We start from the raw sequence: 18,183 nt of genomic DNA, 5'->3' as shown, positions 1-18,183 counted from the left end.
GAGTTTTCAGTTCTGAGTACAGAGTCCGACATCAAATGGTGTTGTTAGTAATGATAATATCTGTAAGGAGAGCATTAAAAACAGATCTCTTTTTTCTTCTACTTTGGTGGAGTCATTTGTCAACTACAAGACCATTCCCTTTGGTTTCTCAATGCTCACGGGGAAAAACTCATTTTCCAAAGGATCTTTGATTAATATTGATTAACTGTGCTAACAGCCCAGTATAGCTGGAGCTAGTCGTGTCCTAGTGTGGACTTATCCCATTTTCCCCCTCTTTCATTGAGCTGTAAATGCATTTTGAAAGGATTATTGTTTCTGGGAGACTGTTCAGTAAATAGTTCTCGTTGTTGTGAACTAAGAAAGAATGGTTAAACTTAAAATTTATCAACTTAGGACCAGTCAAGCTGTCAGATATGTCAGAATAAGGGCCTGATGGGAATGTAAGTTTTTCCTCAGTTTAATTCTCCATGTTCTGATCTGCTTTGCTTTAAACGTGTCCATTATTTCTATGGGGCACTAACTGTTTCATGGCAGTTTCGTAATGAGGAACCACCTAATACTTTATTCTCCCTTTGAACTTGTAGAATAATCAGGATAAAGGGCCAGAAGGTATGCAGAGGGCAACTGAAGAGCTCTAAAGAGAGCTTCTCTTGGACCAGTATGAGCTGAGCTGAGAATGGTACCCCTGAAAAGCCCTTCCAAAAGCTCATGGATAATTCATAGGTTTTGGATTGATTTAGCTCAGTTGCTCCAATTGATACACATTGCACCACTGCAACCTTCCAACTTGTTTCCTTTTTCTCTCGCTCCAGGGAAATGAACCTCAGTGTAAGGGAGGGACCCTTCCATCACACATGAAATGTTTTCATTTGTAGTCATTCTGCTTCTCATCACGGGACTTGGCAATAAATACGGGTCTCTTTTTGCATCTGGGGTTTGCAGTCTTAAAACATCACCTGAGCACGGCATGCTTGTTATCCAGAATTGCAAGCTGTTCCTTTCGTGTCTGCTTGTTTCTTCCAATGTGAAGGGTATCAGAAGGCACAAAGCAGGAAGAACAGAAATTCAAAATGATCCAGTAATTTTATTAAAATTGCAGCAATTTCAGTGAAATCAAGTCTAGCATGAAGGAAATGCAGGACGGAGCCTTTGGCTCCACAGAGAGTCTCAAACTCTCATATTAATGTTTTTTATTAGTCTGATTATATCTCAGTGTGTCCCTGATACTTTTTTTTCTCTGCAGAAAATAGCAAATTTATCATGGGCTGTTTATTTATGTTTCTGTAAGCATGGGGCCAGTGAATGTTTGCTACAGAAATTCAGGTAAACCTCACCAAATAAAAAGGTTATGGTGGCTCACTGGCAGCTCAAAAGATTTATGTGGGCCTTTAGCAGGGACCCAAGCACTAGCATGGCTGTGCAGTCACCTCGAAGGGGAAGCAACAAAACATCAAACCATTCGGGTTTGGGGTGGCCAGCAGGGACAGGGAGGTGATTGTCCCCCTCTACTCTGCCCTTGTGAGGCCCATCTGCAATACTGCATCCAGGTCTGGAGCCCTCAGGACAAAAAAGACAGGGAGCTGTTGAAAAGAGTCCAGAGGAGCCACAAAGATGATCAGGGGGCTGCAGCACCTCCCCTACAAAGACAGGCTGAGGGAGCTGGGCTTGTTCAGCCTGGAGAAGAGAAGGCTGTGGGGTGACCTCAGTGCAGCCTTCAGTACCTAAAGGGAGCCTACAGACAGGAGGGGAATCAAAACTTTGAAAGGGTAGATAACAGCAGGACAAGGGGAAATGGTTTGAAGTTGAGGGAGGGCAGATTGAGGTTGGATGTGAGGGGGAAGTTGTTTGCTGTGATAGTGGTGAGGTGCTGGAACAGCTGCCCAGAGAGGCTGTGGATGCCCCGTCCATCCCTGGAGGTGTTCAAGGCCAGGTTGGATGGGGCCCTGGGCAGCCTGGGCTGCTGTGAAATGTGGAGGTTGGTGGCCCTGCCTGTGGTGGGGGGTTGGAGCTTCGTGATCCTTGAGGTCCCTTCCAACCCGGGCCATTCTGTGATTCTGTGATACATTGGGAATGGTCAGCGTTGGACCCTAGAAGGATCTGGGGGTTCTTGGGCCCTGCTTTTAATATTGGAGTTTCTCAGGAAGCATTAATGATTGATGCTTACAAGGGGTGTGGAAGGCAGTAGAGCTGGTTTGGGGTAAGAGCGTTGTTTATGGCATTAGTAAATGTGAGCTGGAGGTGGGAATGGGGCTTGAGAGACACTGCACCGACTGAACGATGCGAATCTCACACCATGGAGAGCCTCTCAACCAGGGATGGTGCTGGGTGACTATTTTTCAGTGAGGTTAAATGCATGCATGCATGCATACGGTTGTGCCAGTTACTGGCGAATGTTGTCATGGGAATAATAAATTTTCCTTCTGTTGCAGTACCGCAGCTATTCAGTTAGGGCACGTGTTAACACAGAGCACTGACAGCTCTCATTAAGGAAGGGATAATTGATAGGAGGCAAATGGAAAAGAGTGAATCCTGGGAGCGGTGCAGGTTAGGTGGGAACAGGAGTGGCTGCAGCACTGCTGGCTGCACTGCAATGCCTGTGTGCCTGCAGACCTCTTACAGTAAACACACCATTAAGGCTACTAATGCATACTGACAGCCTTGCTCGTGAAAATTAAGAAGTGGAGATTAAATAATCATGCATGCAGGAATGGAAATGCAAAATTTATATTAGGATCAGCCGAGGAAGATTTATATTTTCATGTTGAGCTCATTTTGGTGATGTTTAATTAGCCCTGAATGGCTGCTGAGGAAATACCTTGCAGAATTTGTTCAATATAATAATCCTGGCATCGGTATTTTTGAATCACAGGAAAAAAAGTCTTACAGTTAATTAGAGTATTAATTCTCTAGCATTACCTGGCTGCGTATGCAGATTTTGTTTTATTTTCATCCTTGGAAAGATCTAGTGAGCGCTGTAAGGTTATTTGAATGCCTTTTATGCTATTCCTTTTCTAAATTAAAACTGTCTCTAACACATGGTAATAGCTGTAGTTAGATCAGTCTGAGATAAGTACGTGTCAGATGAGGTTTGAGATAATTGATGCTGTAAATATCCCCAGAGTGGAAAGACAGACCATGTTAATGGCTTGAACGTTCAGTCTGTTTGCAGGAATCTGATCGGAGACTTAATAGAAATAGGCTGAGATTATACAAAGCGCTGACTTTATGGCTTACAACGTCTTTCACATTTACTGTTGCTATCTGGAAGCACTCCCCCTCTGCCAGCTCTATGTCTGGAAACTTCCCTGATGTGTGGGATCCTTTGTAAGCTCCTCTAGAAGGTGAGGTTTTGCTGCTGCTCTAGAGAAGCCCTGTATGGGTTGCTGCATTATGGGCTCCTTTGCTTTGTTTTCTTTATCTAAGCAGCAAAAGATGTGCAGGAAGGCTCACAACTGGGAGTCAGCTTGTGCAGGGTGAGTTGCAGAAGGAAAGTAGGCAGTAGGGAAATGGTTTGAAGTTGAGGGAGGGGAGATTGAGATTGGATGTGAGGGGGAAGTTGTTTGCTGTGAGAGTGGTGAGGTGCTGGAAGAGCTGCCCAGAGAGGCTGTGGATGCCCCGTCCATCCCTGGAGGTGTTCAAGGCCAGGTTGGATGGGGCCCTGGGCAGCCTGGGCTGCTGTGAAATGTGGAGGTTGGTGGCCCTGCCTGTGGTGGGGGGTTGGAGCTTCATGATCCTTGAGGTCCCTTCCAATCCTGGGCATTCTGTGATTCTGTGATTCATTGATTCTGTGATTCTGTGTGCATGGGGAGGTGCTTCTCAGCTGGCTCAAGCCTTGCTCCAGTGCTGGCTTCTCCCCACACAAATGCACTGGTATCATAAGACATGGCAGAGGTTCAATGTCTTTGGGATCTCAATCCCCCCTTGAAAATTTGCTGAGAGCCTCAAGAAAGCTCAGAAGGTATTTGGGAATGGAGGTGTGGCAGATGGGCAGTCAAGTGCAAATAATTAAGGAAACAAATCTTAGCCCCTATTTGGGATTCAGCTGCGTTTCCATGCTGTAATAATTTGTTGGTATTAATGTTTGCTGATGATGCAAAATTAACGGCATCATCAGGATGGAGAGAAGCAAGATGTGGACTAGGAGATCTCCCAAGTCTCTTGCAAGGTGAGTGGGATTTAAGCACACACTCCCATTACGAACTGGCCTTCAAGTCAGTAGAAAGACTCTGTTTGCCTGGGATGGGGTGGGATGGGAGATTCCTTTCCCTTGTCCCCTCTGCTATGCATTTGCTGATAATACCTTCCTGCATCTTCTTTTTCCTTCATTCGCTTCCCACTGTATTTATTCCAGTCTCAGTTTTCTTTTTTTATTTCTCTTGTAAAGCGTGTGCTTTGCATGCACTTGTATGCATTTTATGGATAAGAAATAGTGTCATCTTTAAGAGTAGAGATTGCAAGAATGTATGCAGAGCACTGGTAAGATTCTGTACTGACATTTTGGATGATAAAGAGTTTCACGGTGGAAAATAAAGAGAAATATACAGCAGGGAAAAGAATAGAGTGCTTTCTGCTATATAGCTATGACCCATCAGATATTTATATTTGTTGGCATAGCAAAATGTTTCCATGCTCTTGGACTTGGACTTCTTGTCTCTTGGACTGAAGTGTCCATCTCCCATATGTGTGCAGCTGCACCTCAGTTCAGAAAAGGAGGATAAATCTCTGGCAAGTGAGAACCCTGCGGCAGAATTGTACCTTAGGGCTGCTTTCATAACTGCTCTCCCGTTATCTGCCTGTCCTTGCAGAGTGGCTTTCACTCTTATTTCTTACACGCCTTGTATGTGGATATAGCCATCAGCATCCTTGGGCTTCCTTCTGTTTACAGCTATTGCTGCTTGCTGTATATCTTACCAGGAGCCAAAAGAGCTCTTTTGTCCCTGCTGTTTTCCCACCAAGAGATGCTTACATCCTATAATGAAATTACAGTTCACTCTTGGTTCTGATAAATGCATTTGTCTCTTTGTATCTTTTCCTGCAAGTAAAGTCATAAGTACTTTCTCCAGTACAGAGGTACTTTTCCATTGCTTTTCTGTTTGCCCTTTTATTTCTGAATGTTTCCATAGCAGTGGCTGACACCTCATTAGGATCCTGTACTCAGGTCACCAGTTCTACGTACAGAAGAAAATTGTGTTACTCCATCTTACTGCCAGCAGTGAGCCCGGCCTGTCTCAGCACAGTGCTGAGTGTGTGCCTTTAGTGGGTAGGATTCCTCTCTCAGACCATGGAAGAGGCATTTTTTGCACTGTTAGCCTCCATGATGGCACCATGATGTGATGCCCCATCCCTGCAGGCATTCAAGGCCAGGCTGGATGTGGCTCTGGGCAGCCTGGGCTGCTGGTTGGCAACCCTGCACATAGCAGGGGGTTGAAACTGGATGAGCACTGTGCTCCTTTGCAGCCCAGGCCATTCGATGACTTATAATTTGCAAAATCCACCAGTTTTTGTTTTGTGTCCACACATGCACATAGAAGTTCAGTACTGTAGTAAGGGTTGCCATTTTCTGCTGTTTGTGCTACGAATGCAAACTCCTCAGTGCTGATGTATATCTGCTGTCTCAGGGATCCAGTGCTAATTTTGTCTCATGCATAATGAACATGGACTGCATTTGTGGTCCTTGGATAAACAAAACTGCTGCTACCTTCCTTCAGGGCTGTACACCAGTGACATTAGCACACACTGCTGGGAGCAGTTCATCCAGCGGGTGCAGCTTGCACACGTTTCATCAAGGTACACTTATAATCTCATCAGGAGAATAAAACATTTCTATTCATCAGGAGAATAAAACTACATCACATATTTTTCTTTTCTCTGACTCTTTGCTGATGGATTCCAGCCCTCAGCAGAGCATAGCAAGCAGAAGGGTCTGTATGTCAGAAGGGACTGATGTCTGCTGAGGTCTGTTTGTGGGTGTTAGCACCCTTCCAGCCTTCTAGCACATGTCTGATCCTTGCAAAATGCTATTGGAGATCTCTATAAGCTCATCAGGGATCTGCCGAGGTCACAGTGCTGGTCTTGTTGGAGCTCACAAGGAGGCTTGGCCGCCTTAGGGGCTCTGCCCTTGTAAATGATGTGTACTTTCCGGGGTTCTGTCTGTGCTGCACATGTAGGACAGCACTGCATATGCATTACAAATCTCTTACAAGGTGCTGCGGAAGGAAAAAAAAGTTATCTCGTGTGGAGCTGCAAGAATCTTGGCTCCCCTGTTTCTGGCCTCCAGCCAGCCTGTTTGGAGCACTGCTACGTGCTAATGGATGGCAGACAGGATAGTTTGTTATCCTTTCTGCAGGTATGCAGAAATACACATTTGTTGGATTTTTATCCATTTCCTGAATCAAGTGCAACTGCTTTATATCATATCGTACCACGAACACCTAAAACCTGCCTACGTATTGATAGCTTATGTTAGGCCAAGGAGGCTAAAGTGAGGAGAACTGTAGGAAGAACCTTGTATTTTTCAATGTAGGAACGAAGTTAGGCAGGCTGAATGCATGCATCACTGCTGCCTCCTCTGTGGGTGTCTTGATGAGACAGTTTCAATCCGTCTACCAGATGCGTGGTTTATTTATTATTATCCTGACTTCCAAACATCGCTTGCTTTGAGCAGCTGAAGACAAAGGCAGCTAATTAACAAATGAAATCAGCAAGCTGTGCAGTCCCAGCAGCTGGAAAAACATGATATAGCAAATGCAGACCGTGGTCCCACTCTCACAGTGCCCACATGAAACTCCCTGGAGCTCAGCTGAGGGCTGCAGCACGCGGTTCCCTACCCACAGCCAGTGGGTTCCCCAGTGCTTTGCCATTCAGCATACAGAAGATATTCATGCTATCTGCCATTCTTCTGTACACCTCCTACACCGACATCCCCAACCACAGCGCTGCAATTCCCGACCTGTTCAGATTAGAACCATTTTCAATAGTTCATGCTGGGATTGCTTGAGAACGCTGGGGTGTTTGAAGGGAATTTTTCCAATGCAGTGTTGAACATGCCTGTGCCATCTGGGCTTCAGAAAGTATTTGGTTCAATTCAAAGATTAAAGACTGAAAAATTGAACCTAATGATGGCATAAACCTCTGTGGAAAACATACCTCTGTAATTATTTTTGTTTTAATTAGTAGACTTCAACTACATAGCAACACTCATGACTTCATTTTAATATGGAGACTGATTATTCTGTTAATTCTTCATAATTTGATCAACCTGGAAATGAAACTTTCAGAGTTTCTTTTTTTTTTTCCTCATCAGGCATCATGTCAGAAGCACATCTTGTCGAGCTCCACAGTGCTAAGCCTGTCTCAGTTGCAGTGAGATCTCCCTGTCTGTTCAATGACTGACTCTTTCCCAGGTTAATGGTGTGCAATACTTGAAGTCAATGGCTTTCTCCCAGGCTGAGAGACTGGGAGCCTTGGCCGTTCACATGCTTTTGTGGAAGAACAGTCACCCATGGATACTTAAACATATGCACCAAGCTTTAAATATCCTTTTTTTTTTTTTCTTTTTTTTTCTTTTTGGTCTATTTTAAAATTTAAATATTAGTGACGATTCAATTAAACATCAAAACTGGAGTTCAGGAGACGTCTGATAAGTGGGCATCAGTGCCACAGTGATCAGGTGGCTTTAAAATAGCCCAGAGGTTGTCAATTTGGAACTGGCCTGCCTCCACTGTAATAGCTCTGCAGAATACCTTGGCAGTATTATAAGAAATGGATTTTGTATTATGTCTGCAGCTCACACTGTCTGAGCAAAATACAGCCTTATATAACAAGGCAGTAAAACATTTGTCTAACCCTGCACAGCAGCAGGGCAGGCAGTTGTTTGGTGAAATCTGACAACAATTGCAAGCATTATTTTGTCTCCTATTAGTGCTTCTTCTTTTGCTGTGATGCAGCTGTTGAGATCTTCCCAACTGCTGATGGAAAAATCAGCCATGTTCTGCAGTGCCAATTTTGTATTAATTAACCATTATGAAATGCTTTGGCAGAAGGTTTGCTGCGTTTCTGTTCCCAACTTGGATTTCTTTGAGGTTTCTTCATACTCTTATCAGAATCCATCCCACATCATGCTACAGGGTACGTGGACAGAGGGCACGTGCTTCTCTCTGTTGCAGAGGAGGGCTGGTTGTTGTTGGGGGTTAGAGCACACCCAGCACAGACCCACTGCTAGAGGGCAGGCAGCATGAGCAAAGGATGGCATCACCTCCTAGTATCACAAAGGAAAGCTAATCCAAAGCTAATCCAACCCCGTGTTCTAATCACAGCCCGTCAAGCTTTGAACACCAACAAGGACAGGTATCTCACAGTCACTCTGGGACCCTGGCCAGGCACTAGTCTGATCTCATGAGGAATTTCTCATCTTCAGCCAGGAATAATTTCTCTGGGTGCTGCATATATCTGTTGGTTCATGATTTTTTTCCTCTGTAATTCTAGGAAGAGTTGATCTTTATCTTCTCTACGGAAGACTGTAGTGAGTCAAAGAAAGACATCGGGTCACTCTTCCACACTTTCTCCCCCAGACTGACCAAACGAGCCCCTCCAGTCCTCACGTGTATGTCCCCTGCTTCAGCCCTCTGGTTCTTGGTGCCCTCTGTGCTCCCTCCAGCACATCCATGCCTTCCTCATTGAGGAATGGAGACAGGTCAGTGCTGGCATGGAGCTCGGGATGTCTCAGAAGTGTGGATGGAGGGGAGATCCTGTATGTGCCCTGTATGTGCTACACTCTTTCTGCTGCAGCCTCGGATGTGACCAGCCTTCATGGATGTAGGGTTGAGCATTCAGCTTTTCCACCAAGACTTCCAGACCTCTCATGCAAGCAGTTCCATGTCCAGCCAGCCTCATCCTGCAATGGGTTGGGCATTACGCCCATAGGCTTCACATTTATTGTTGGTCTTTAAGGTCCCTTCCAACCTCTGCACTTCTATGATTCATCTCTAGCCCCGTGTTTAGGCTTTAAGCCATGCAGTGTGTGTAGACCTGAGCAACTTTCTCAAAATGACTTTTTAGTCAGGATCATGACATAGGGCTTGAATCTCTGCAGGTGTATGGGCTAGAAATTGAAGCAGATTTTCTTCCTTTTATTTCCTATTGCGTGAGTAGAAGATGGCATTTCACAATCCCATCCCTTTTCAAATGCTGCTGTGATTTAAAATAACCTTTGAAACAAAAATGAGATCTAATTAGAAAATGCCATCCTAATCTGGAACAACAGTTTCACAATTTGTTTCTGTGATATTCACTAAAATGTTTTGTAGAGTAGGGAGAAGATAACATTTACTTAAAATTCATACACCATTGCAAAGTATTATTGCTTGAATTATTCCAAATTTTGGAACATGTTTTGTTTGTAATTGATCGAGAGATCCAAGCTTTTTTCTTGTTACACAAATGCAAGTATAAGTTTCTACAGAATAAGTGCAGTCTGTTTTTCAGTATGGACTATGGAAATATGGTAATCTATTCAGATTGTTAATGATGGGCTTCACTTATTAATCTTTTGTTTCTCTAAATTTCTAAACTATCAAAAATGGAAATGTTTTAAGAACTGCTACGCTGAGATCCATCCATCTTGCAGAATCCTGTGTGGTGGCATCCAGCTGGCACCTGGGGGAGCAAAATGCAAGTGATGCTTCCACCCAAGCACCCAACCTTGTGCTGAAGGCTGGATGTGGCTCTGGGCAGCCTAGTCTGCTGGTTGGCGACCCTGCACACAGCAGGGGGGTTGAAACTAGACGAGCATTGAGGTCCTTTTCAACCCAGGCCATTCTATGATTCTGTGAAGAAGAACAGAGGTGTGGGTGCCTTTAGGCACAGCACCATTGCCTTTGGCACTGCTGGTTGGGATGAGGTTTGAGCTCGGTGTTCTGTGTGTTGCTGATTCATGGCCTGGGGTGTGACGCATTCTATTTGGATAGAACTCATGTGTAGTAAGTCTTTGCAATGATATGGTTTTTCTGGGTAAATAATTAAGCACTACCTGACGCGTTATTTATATTTTATTTTAAGAAACAAAAAAAGCGATGCTAACAACATTCTGCAGTTATTCCAGGCAAAGCTGAGAGGCACATGGAAACGTGCCGTATTTGTGTGCACACAAACAGGATCAGTGTGGGTCTAATGGGGCCAATTGCTCCAACACCCTGTGGTGTATGTGCTGTAACCACTGGGCAGCAACCCACGTTGGCTGCCAGCTTGTTGGGCAGCAAAGTTCTTCCCTAAAGCTCAGTGCAGAACTGCTGACCACGTTGCTTGGAGGTTGAATGTTTTTATCTAGGAATGAGTAACAGCAGCTGTTGCTGTCCTCGCTCATAATGAACTACAGCAAACCCCCACAGACAAGAGGTCTACTTGTTTCTGGTGGAATAAAGCCCACATGTAATTCATTAGGTGTATTTACATTCCAATGGCTATCTCTATTTCTTCTGAATTTAAAATGAACAAATTCTGTTCTGGGGAATTAATTTTCTCTGCGATGATGTGGTGGGAGTAATTATATGATATCTGTATTTTAATCAAGAGAAGTGTGTTGTAAAGCCTGAATGAATTTACCTGCTTGAAGTTTAATGCGTATGACCAAAATGAGGAAATATGCATTAAACTGCTGTATTAAATTGTTGCTTTAAAGGAAAATGGATGCATGAGCATGATCAGCGTTCTACCAGATCTTGCCATTAGGATGCAAATGAATCTGACTATTTATTACCAAAACTTGATAAACTATTTTGTCTAAGAAATACTTAAATTGAAACCATCCGTATGAAATAAGTAGTGAAAATGAAAACCAAGTGAAACCTAAATATTAGTGGAAACATACCAGAAATGATGGATGCTACCATTGTATCGTGTCTATTGTACAGGCTGCAGCCTGACTTGACCTCGGTTCTCTGTTCTGCCTTTCCAGATCTGGATGACCCAATAGTGACAGTCCACCAGAGCATCGGTGAAGCAAAAGAGCAGTTTTACTATGAGAGAACTGTGTTCCTCAGGTGTGTGGCCAACTCCAACCCACCCGTCCGGTACAGCTGGAGACGTGGCCAGGAGGTGCTGCTGCAGGGCTCTGATAAGGGAGTTGAGATCTACGAGCCCTTCTTCACACAGGTAGGAGCCTGCACAGAAGCTTTGCAGCTGGGGACGTGCAGCAGTTCTGTCCGCACATCGCTGCTGGGTGAGGGGTGGGCGCAGCCTGGCACCTTCACCCTGAGTTGTTTCACAGCTTGCTCATGGAAAAGATATTTTTTAATTGTTGATAAGGAAATGAGGAGGCAGGAGGCTGCAGGAAGACGCACGGTGAGTGTGATCTGTCCCTAAATCATTTTGCTTGGGCTTGCAAGCCCAGTCCTCTGACTTGACTGCTATTTCCTATTCATACAATTCTGTACTGAAGGTGCACCCTCAAAAGCATTTCCAGCAGGCTAAACTCTGGTAACACCCAGTTTTTGGATTTTTAAATTGTTTTATTATTATTATTCTACCTTTCTCTGCTTTGAATAAAAGTTATTTTGTTCCAGACTTGCACGCTTGAAGGATGATGTGGCAAAAATGGAAGGCAGTGCTTTTCGTACATCTTCCTACCATCGCTCAGAGCCACGAAAGCAGACAGGGCCAACAAAAGGGTCTGTCAAGTTAGATCAGCTTAATTTATTGTTAGCACACTTACACAGTCTCAAAATAAAAAGGTGGCACATCCCAGTGTCTGGGGAGAATTGTGTTCAGTCGTGCTTGCAAAAAAAAACAACGCCAAAAAACAATGTTATTTTGTAAAGTCTCAAGCAACAACGAGTAAAGACAAGTGAAAACTGCCCAGTAATTTGGTCTTCAGAACAGAAAGCATGCTGCAAATTTCATAAATAATTTTCAGCTAATGATTTGAAAGCACCTTCATTTTTTCTTCCTATTATGCTTGACAGCTTTATATTGCTACCATGGCTTGGTATTCTGAGAAACGCGTAGCCTGGAACCTTGCAGAGACGAGAATTAGATTACGCAGTCAAGTTATTGGTCTCCTAAAAGTGATGAAATTATTTTTAATTTAATGCGTACAGATTCAGTTTAGCAAATGTTTCTTGTTTCTTTGGACTCAAGAGTGTAAATGAGTGTATTTTTATGATTTAATTAGAAAGTGAGAGAGTCTTTTGAGGGGATCCTTTTTGACTTATCTCAATATGGAAATGCCAGTGAATACCTTTCCTATCATCTTGCAAGAACGGGTCAAATAAAATGTGTCACGTGAAGTTATGTTCAAAAAAGATAGTTAGGTTAATGGAGGCATTCGCCCTAGAACTTCTGTCTGGGATGAAGTAATGAATAAATCACATTGTTGTGTTGATAGTCCAAAGCTTATCCACAGTGTTTTTATATTTATTGGAGGTGTAGTTGAATTAGTGTACCTTGTCTGTATGCCTACAAGATTTGATATATGTTTATAAAGGGAAAGGATGTAATTAAAGGTTTAAGAGTCATAAATGTCCACTACACATCTCTGCATAATTGGTTCTGCATATGATGAGGTAACAACCAGTAAGGAGTGGTGAGGTGCTGGAACAGCTGCCCAGAGAGGCTGTGGATGCCCCGTCCATCCCTGGAGGTGTTCAAGGCCAGGTTGGATGGGGCCCTGGGCAGCCTGGGCTGCTGTGAGATGTGGAGGTTGGTGGCCCTGCCTGTGGTGGGGGGTTGGAGCTTCGTGATCCTTGAGGTCACTTCCAACCCTGGCCATTCTGTGATTCTGTGAGGTGAAGGGGATTTAACTGCAGAGTTCTGAAAGATGTGAACTGGAGGTGGCATTTGTTTGTTGATTGCTCTGAAGCTGGGTTATCAATCTGAAAATCCAAGGAGAGGTAAATGAAAACAAAGGGTAACAATTAAATTTTTGGAAATATTCTATCCCAAAAGGCCATTTTATTTCTATTAGATTCCTTGCAGTATGAACTCGTAAAGGACCCTTTGAAAACTGGGCAAATAAGAAGGAATTCTTGAACTTTAAGCACAGATTTTTTGATGAGTCAGGTAATGTCAACTACTTCTTTTAGATGCCATGGGAAAAAAAAACAACACAAATGCAAAAAAAGCAAACGTGTATATTCTCATCTGTGGCAATGCTGAAATACTGAACTTTTCAAAATGGAAATCTTGATGCAGATTTGTTTCCAAAGAGTTTGCATCCTCCTCGTTGCACATTGTAATTGCACAGCCTCAGAACAAGATTGAATTTGCTGTATTTACAATAATTACTCAATTAGACATAATTAGACTAATTATACAAACCAGTGGAGAAAATATATATATTTTTACCAATCTCTACAATCTAGGGACATGATCCAGAATACCACTGTGAGTTCAACCCACCAGTTCAACTTGGAGTCTGCAGCTAAAGACTGAGCTGCTGCTCTTTGGGTCCAATCCAGAATTTAATAACTTGGGTAATGTTGTTCCCACTGCCCTGGACCAGGCCCTTCTCTAGTCCAGATAAACCCCTTTTCAAAGCAGGATCTTTATCCTCAGGATCAGCCATTTCAGGCTTGGATCGTGCAAAGACTGAATCAGCGTGAGCCTGATTTTAATCGCATCGTTTCTGTGGGACTGATTGTACATACAAAACACTTCAGTTCCCATGCTCCAAACATTGACTGAGCTTGATTTAATGACAACCTCTTTTCTTTTCTTACTATCTATATCTTCTCTTGTACTATTTTTTTTTGTGATTTCTTTACTTTCATTTCACACACTACAGCTACACAAACTACATTCTCCCCTAGATATACCCAGGCAGTTGATGCACATGACATTACTGAAAACACTGAAGATGTTTCCCAAGGCATATGGAAATCAAAAGTTGTAGCAGTTTGAGCAAGACACAGGACAATGGACATTTTTCAGAGTTTGCTTTTTGGCTGTTCTGTGACCTGTGGGTCACTGTTGGCCTCCCTGGGTGCTCTGCCATTCCCAAGCATGATGCTTCTTGGGATAAACAGAGGCAAAGACTTAGAAGTGGGCAGCAGAAGGAGGAGATGGCAGTGGAAATCTTGTAGAAAACTGCAGTTTTCACTTGATTGTGTCAGAAGGAACTCCTTCATTCATATCCCACTCAGGCCCCTGGATTGTCGTTTCCATCGTTTTAACTGGCTAAAAATAAAATCCATCAGGAGCTCATTTTCAAAAGAAAGCCAGCAAGATTTCTGTAGCTTAAGATATTTTCATCAAGCAGATTGTACCTTGCGATACGATATCCAGAATAATTCTGTGACTTCAAAGGCTGCCAACACAATTTCCCCCTCTCTTTTTTCTCACTTTCAATATATATAAGGTGGGCTATGGTGTCAGGCTCTGCCAGCCATTGTTTTTTTCTGCTATTTAAAAAGATAAGTTCTAAGCAATTCTAAAGGAAGTTATAAAAAACAAAAACAAGGTCTAAAATAATTATTAAAATAATAAGTCCTCCTGGCTCCCTCTCCACAGGTTTTTCCTAACGCTCTTTCTTGCTCACACAGGGGGAAACGAAGATCCTGAAGCTGAAGAACCTTCGACCTCAGGACTACGCCAACTACAGCTGCATCGCCTCAGTGAGGAATGTCTGCAGCATCCCTGATAAGATGGTGTCCTTCCGACTCTCCAACAAAACAGGTGGGCCTCCAGCAGCTCATTTGATGTCCCGTTGAGGTCTGTTGGGCTGCACAGCGTTCTTCTCCCACTTAACATACAAAATGTTAGGATTGTTCAGGTTGGGAAAGACCACTAAGATCACCAAGCCCAACGCCAACCCATCCCACCATGGCCCTCAGTGCCACGAGGGTTGTTAGAGTTATGGTTGGACGTGATGATCTCTGAGGTCTTTCCCAACCTGAGCAATTCTGTGATTCTATGATTCTATGTGTGTGCAACCACACAGTGCTAGGAATTATTTCAGAGCACGTTGTACAGGCAATTGTTTTCTCTCTTCTCACCAAAGGTAGGATTTGAAGAAGAGTTGATCCTTGAGGTCCCTTCCAACCTAACCGAAGCCATTCTATCATTCTATTTTTTATTATTTCTATCAGTGTTTTTAAATTTCTAGGTTTTATAACATTATTCACATTTTACTGCCACGTCAGAGAGTTTTGTTCGTATGAATAGACTTGATTTTAAAGAAAGTATTGCAGTGAGGTAGAAGGAAAGCACAACTCAGCCAGGGCTGGGCACAGAGGAGAACGTTCCCTTCCAGTCCTCCAAACACTTTCAAATACTTCACTCAACACTTTGCTGGAAACTAGTTATTTTAAATCAACAAAGTATTTTAGGAAAAGAATCAGCCTTTTTGTATTCTTACATCAATTTAAACGATTGATTTATATATTGATGCACTTGAGATGTTCTCATGATGAATTACATGTCAATTTCTTACTTAGAAAAGAAAAAATAACCCTTTTTTTTCAGAGTTTCATTGCTTCAAAAGGAAATATGCAAAAAAAGTCAGGTCACAGTGCTCTGCAGCAGACATTTATCTATCTTTGACCAAGCTCTGTCCATGTTGTGGTGTTTCTTGTGCCTTTGCTCCTTTCTTTGGACTTGTCCCTGTGCAGATACCACTTGTGCATCTTCCCCTTTATTTTTACTGCTGTGCCTCCTGATCTCAGGGTGTGCAAGCATGCTGATGTGTGCTGGTTTTCAAGAGGATGGAAATCATAGGTTGTGATTCCCTTACATGTTCCATGTCCAGGATCAACAGCTGATGTGTCTTATGTGGCTTATGATTGAAGGGCAAAGTCCTTGGCATAGGGTTATAGAAGTGTTTTTCAGAGAAATGTTCTGCAGGAAATGCTACATTTGAAGGCTTCATGTTATGGGAGTTTTGCCTTAAAAGTGTATGCCTTGGAGCATGAAAAACAGGTAGCAAATAAACAAAATAGCTGAAGCATTAACATGTCAAGGCCAGGCTGGAATGGGCTGTGAGCGACCTGCTCTAGAGGGAGATGTCCCAGTCTGTAGCAGGCAGTTGGAACTAAATGGTCTTAAAGATCCCTTCCAACCCAAACCATTCTGTGATTCTATGCTGAGTGTGTCTAAGATGAAGTATGAATTTTATGTGAACCAGCACATTTCACATTATTTCTGCCCTCCTGGCTTTATATGATGGAGTTGCCTTCAGCTTCTTCATAATTTCTGATTGGTAGGCAGGGACTATGAAACTATGGGATGTCTCATTTCATCTCACAGCCCACTGCTGAGCAAACGGCCAGCATTGGAGCTGCTGCTGGTAGTAGGGGAGTTACAGGCAGCCCCAGAGGTATTCATCAAAATGTATTGGAAGCACTTGTTTTATTCTTTTACTGATTTTGCCAGGGGGAAAAAAGAATGAATCAAAATGTGACATTTGGCTTTCTTTTACACTAAAACAAAACCCAGAAGTTCGTTTATGTTGTGGTAATGAGAAAATTGAAATAGTGTGATTATTCTGATCTAAGCATAGCTGATCATGATCTAATTCTGCAACAAGAATGAATTATTTCCACCTTACTAATGTCATGTTTATTTTGGGAGAAAGCTGTCTTCTCCAGGAGGTTGTGTTGGTACATTAACAGGAATAGCTCTTCTAGAATAGCTGCTGAGGTAAACAAGCCTGGAAATGTATGAAGATTCACACTATCTCATGAAGAACCTGGTGATAGCTGTCATCAAGGGCAAGATTAAGTAGGTATAGTAATTACTACAATAATGTAAGGATAGCGACTGATGTGTTGATGACACTGGGACAAAACTTTTCTCATTTAATGTGACATCTGGTAAAGCTATTTGGTAGAACTTCACCTGGTGTAACTTCATAGAAATTACATAAATCATCAATGCAGATGAATCCAGGATAAATCCACCTTGATGGAAATCAGAACCTGAACTTGATGTGTTTTAAAAGAGCAATCCCAGCCTGCCCACCTGCCTTTAATTTAAGGCTGAATGCTCATTACTGCTGTGTCAGTCTATGGAAACAATAGAGACGAACAGAAATGTCTGTGAGGTTTGCAGACACTCATGGTGTTTCTGGTATGTGAAGTGCCTAGAAGTGAATTTATGTTTTTCTACTAATTATGTGTAAAACTGGTGGCAGTTTGGCTGCTCTCAGGTCTATAAGCAGAACTGGTGGGAGAGCTTTGGTTGAACTTTATTTCGCAGTTACTGCTGAGAGATGACCAAGGAGAACAGCCAAGCCCTACAGCAGCTGTGGGTTCCCCCCTTGATCCAGTTGTGATTTGTCTGCCTGGCTTCAGGCTTTTATTGCCTGAGACAGGACTGTGTGGTTTGCCAGGCTCCCTTTTGATGGACTGTCTTGAGGGTGACGTTGGGAATACTTTTCCTTGCCACAGATGTGCACTGTGTTTGGGCAGCTCAGGGCCATGAGCTGTCTCAGCAGCTATATGGGCTCTATGAGGGTTTGTGGACCGTCTGCATGGCATGCCATGCTTATGCTCAGCAGGATGCCAGGATGCTGCCAGGAGCATTTGTCACCCATGGTGAGCAGTGGCAGGAATTGGTGCTCAGCAGGTGCGAAACCAAACCAGTGCACCAATTGTTGTATCCCTTGGAACCAATAGTGCTCTGTGGCATCCTGCTGCTTCACTGCCCACAGTGCTTCACGGGCACTGAGGTCGCCACAATCACAGTTGGGTCATCTGTTAAACCTTCTGCTTGATCGTCTCCTGTTACTCTAAGAGAGTACAGTTTCAGAGATGCATCACCAGTTTTTCCCCGTTTCTTTCCTGGAAGCACTCATGTCTCCCACCTTCTCCTGTTACCATTTGAGGAATACAAAGGTCTTTCATACCTTTGTATTCCTGCGCACGCACCAGAGTGAAGAGACTAATTTGAGGAGCACCAGGCATGTCTCTAGGTGAGCAGATTGGGCTTCTGCTCAGCGTGGCCTGTCCCTGTCACCTTTCTGTTCTCGTGCTAATTATTTGATTGTGTGTCATGGCATCACCAGAACAATCAATTACAATGATAAAACCAATCGCAAGGAAACTTCCTGCCTAGTTTGTGAATAATTAGGGAAATAATTAAGCTGATGCCATGAGATGAACATGTATTTATCAGTATACTTTGGACAAGATGTAAGTTTAAAGTGTTACACATAGGTATAATTAGTTACACTCACACCACCTTTATTCAACC

At 43.2% G+C, this 18,183-nt stretch overlaps 1 protein-coding gene across 3 annotated transcripts in view; it reads left to right on the top strand.

Annotated features, from left to right (window-relative positions):
* Positions 1-18,183, top strand: part of MDGA2 (MAM domain containing glycosylphosphatidylinositol anchor 2) — a 315,342-nt gene that overhangs the window by 137,274 nt on the left and 159,885 nt on the right. For all 3 annotated transcript variants that reach the window (XR_014883814.1, XR_014883813.1, XM_085225899.1), the window contains exons 4-5: positions 10,952-11,148; positions 14,535-14,667. Coding sequence is in view for 1 of the 3 variants with exons in the window: in XM_085225899.1 (XP_085082025.1) it covers positions 10,952-11,148; positions 14,535-14,667 (330 nt within the window). In the remaining 2 variants the exon portion in view is untranslated. The remainder of the gene's footprint in view (positions 1-10,951; positions 11,149-14,534; positions 14,668-18,183) is intronic.

The sequence above is a fragment of the Meleagris gallopavo genome, chromosome 5 (genome assembly GCF_905368555.1).
Source record: "Meleagris gallopavo chromosome 5, MGAL_WU_HG_1.1, whole genome shotgun sequence".
NCBI lineage: Eukaryota > Metazoa > Chordata > Aves > Galliformes > Phasianidae > Meleagris > Meleagris gallopavo.
The sequence above is the reverse complement of the archived record's forward strand: the minus strand, read 5'-3'. Positions and strand labels throughout refer to the sequence as shown.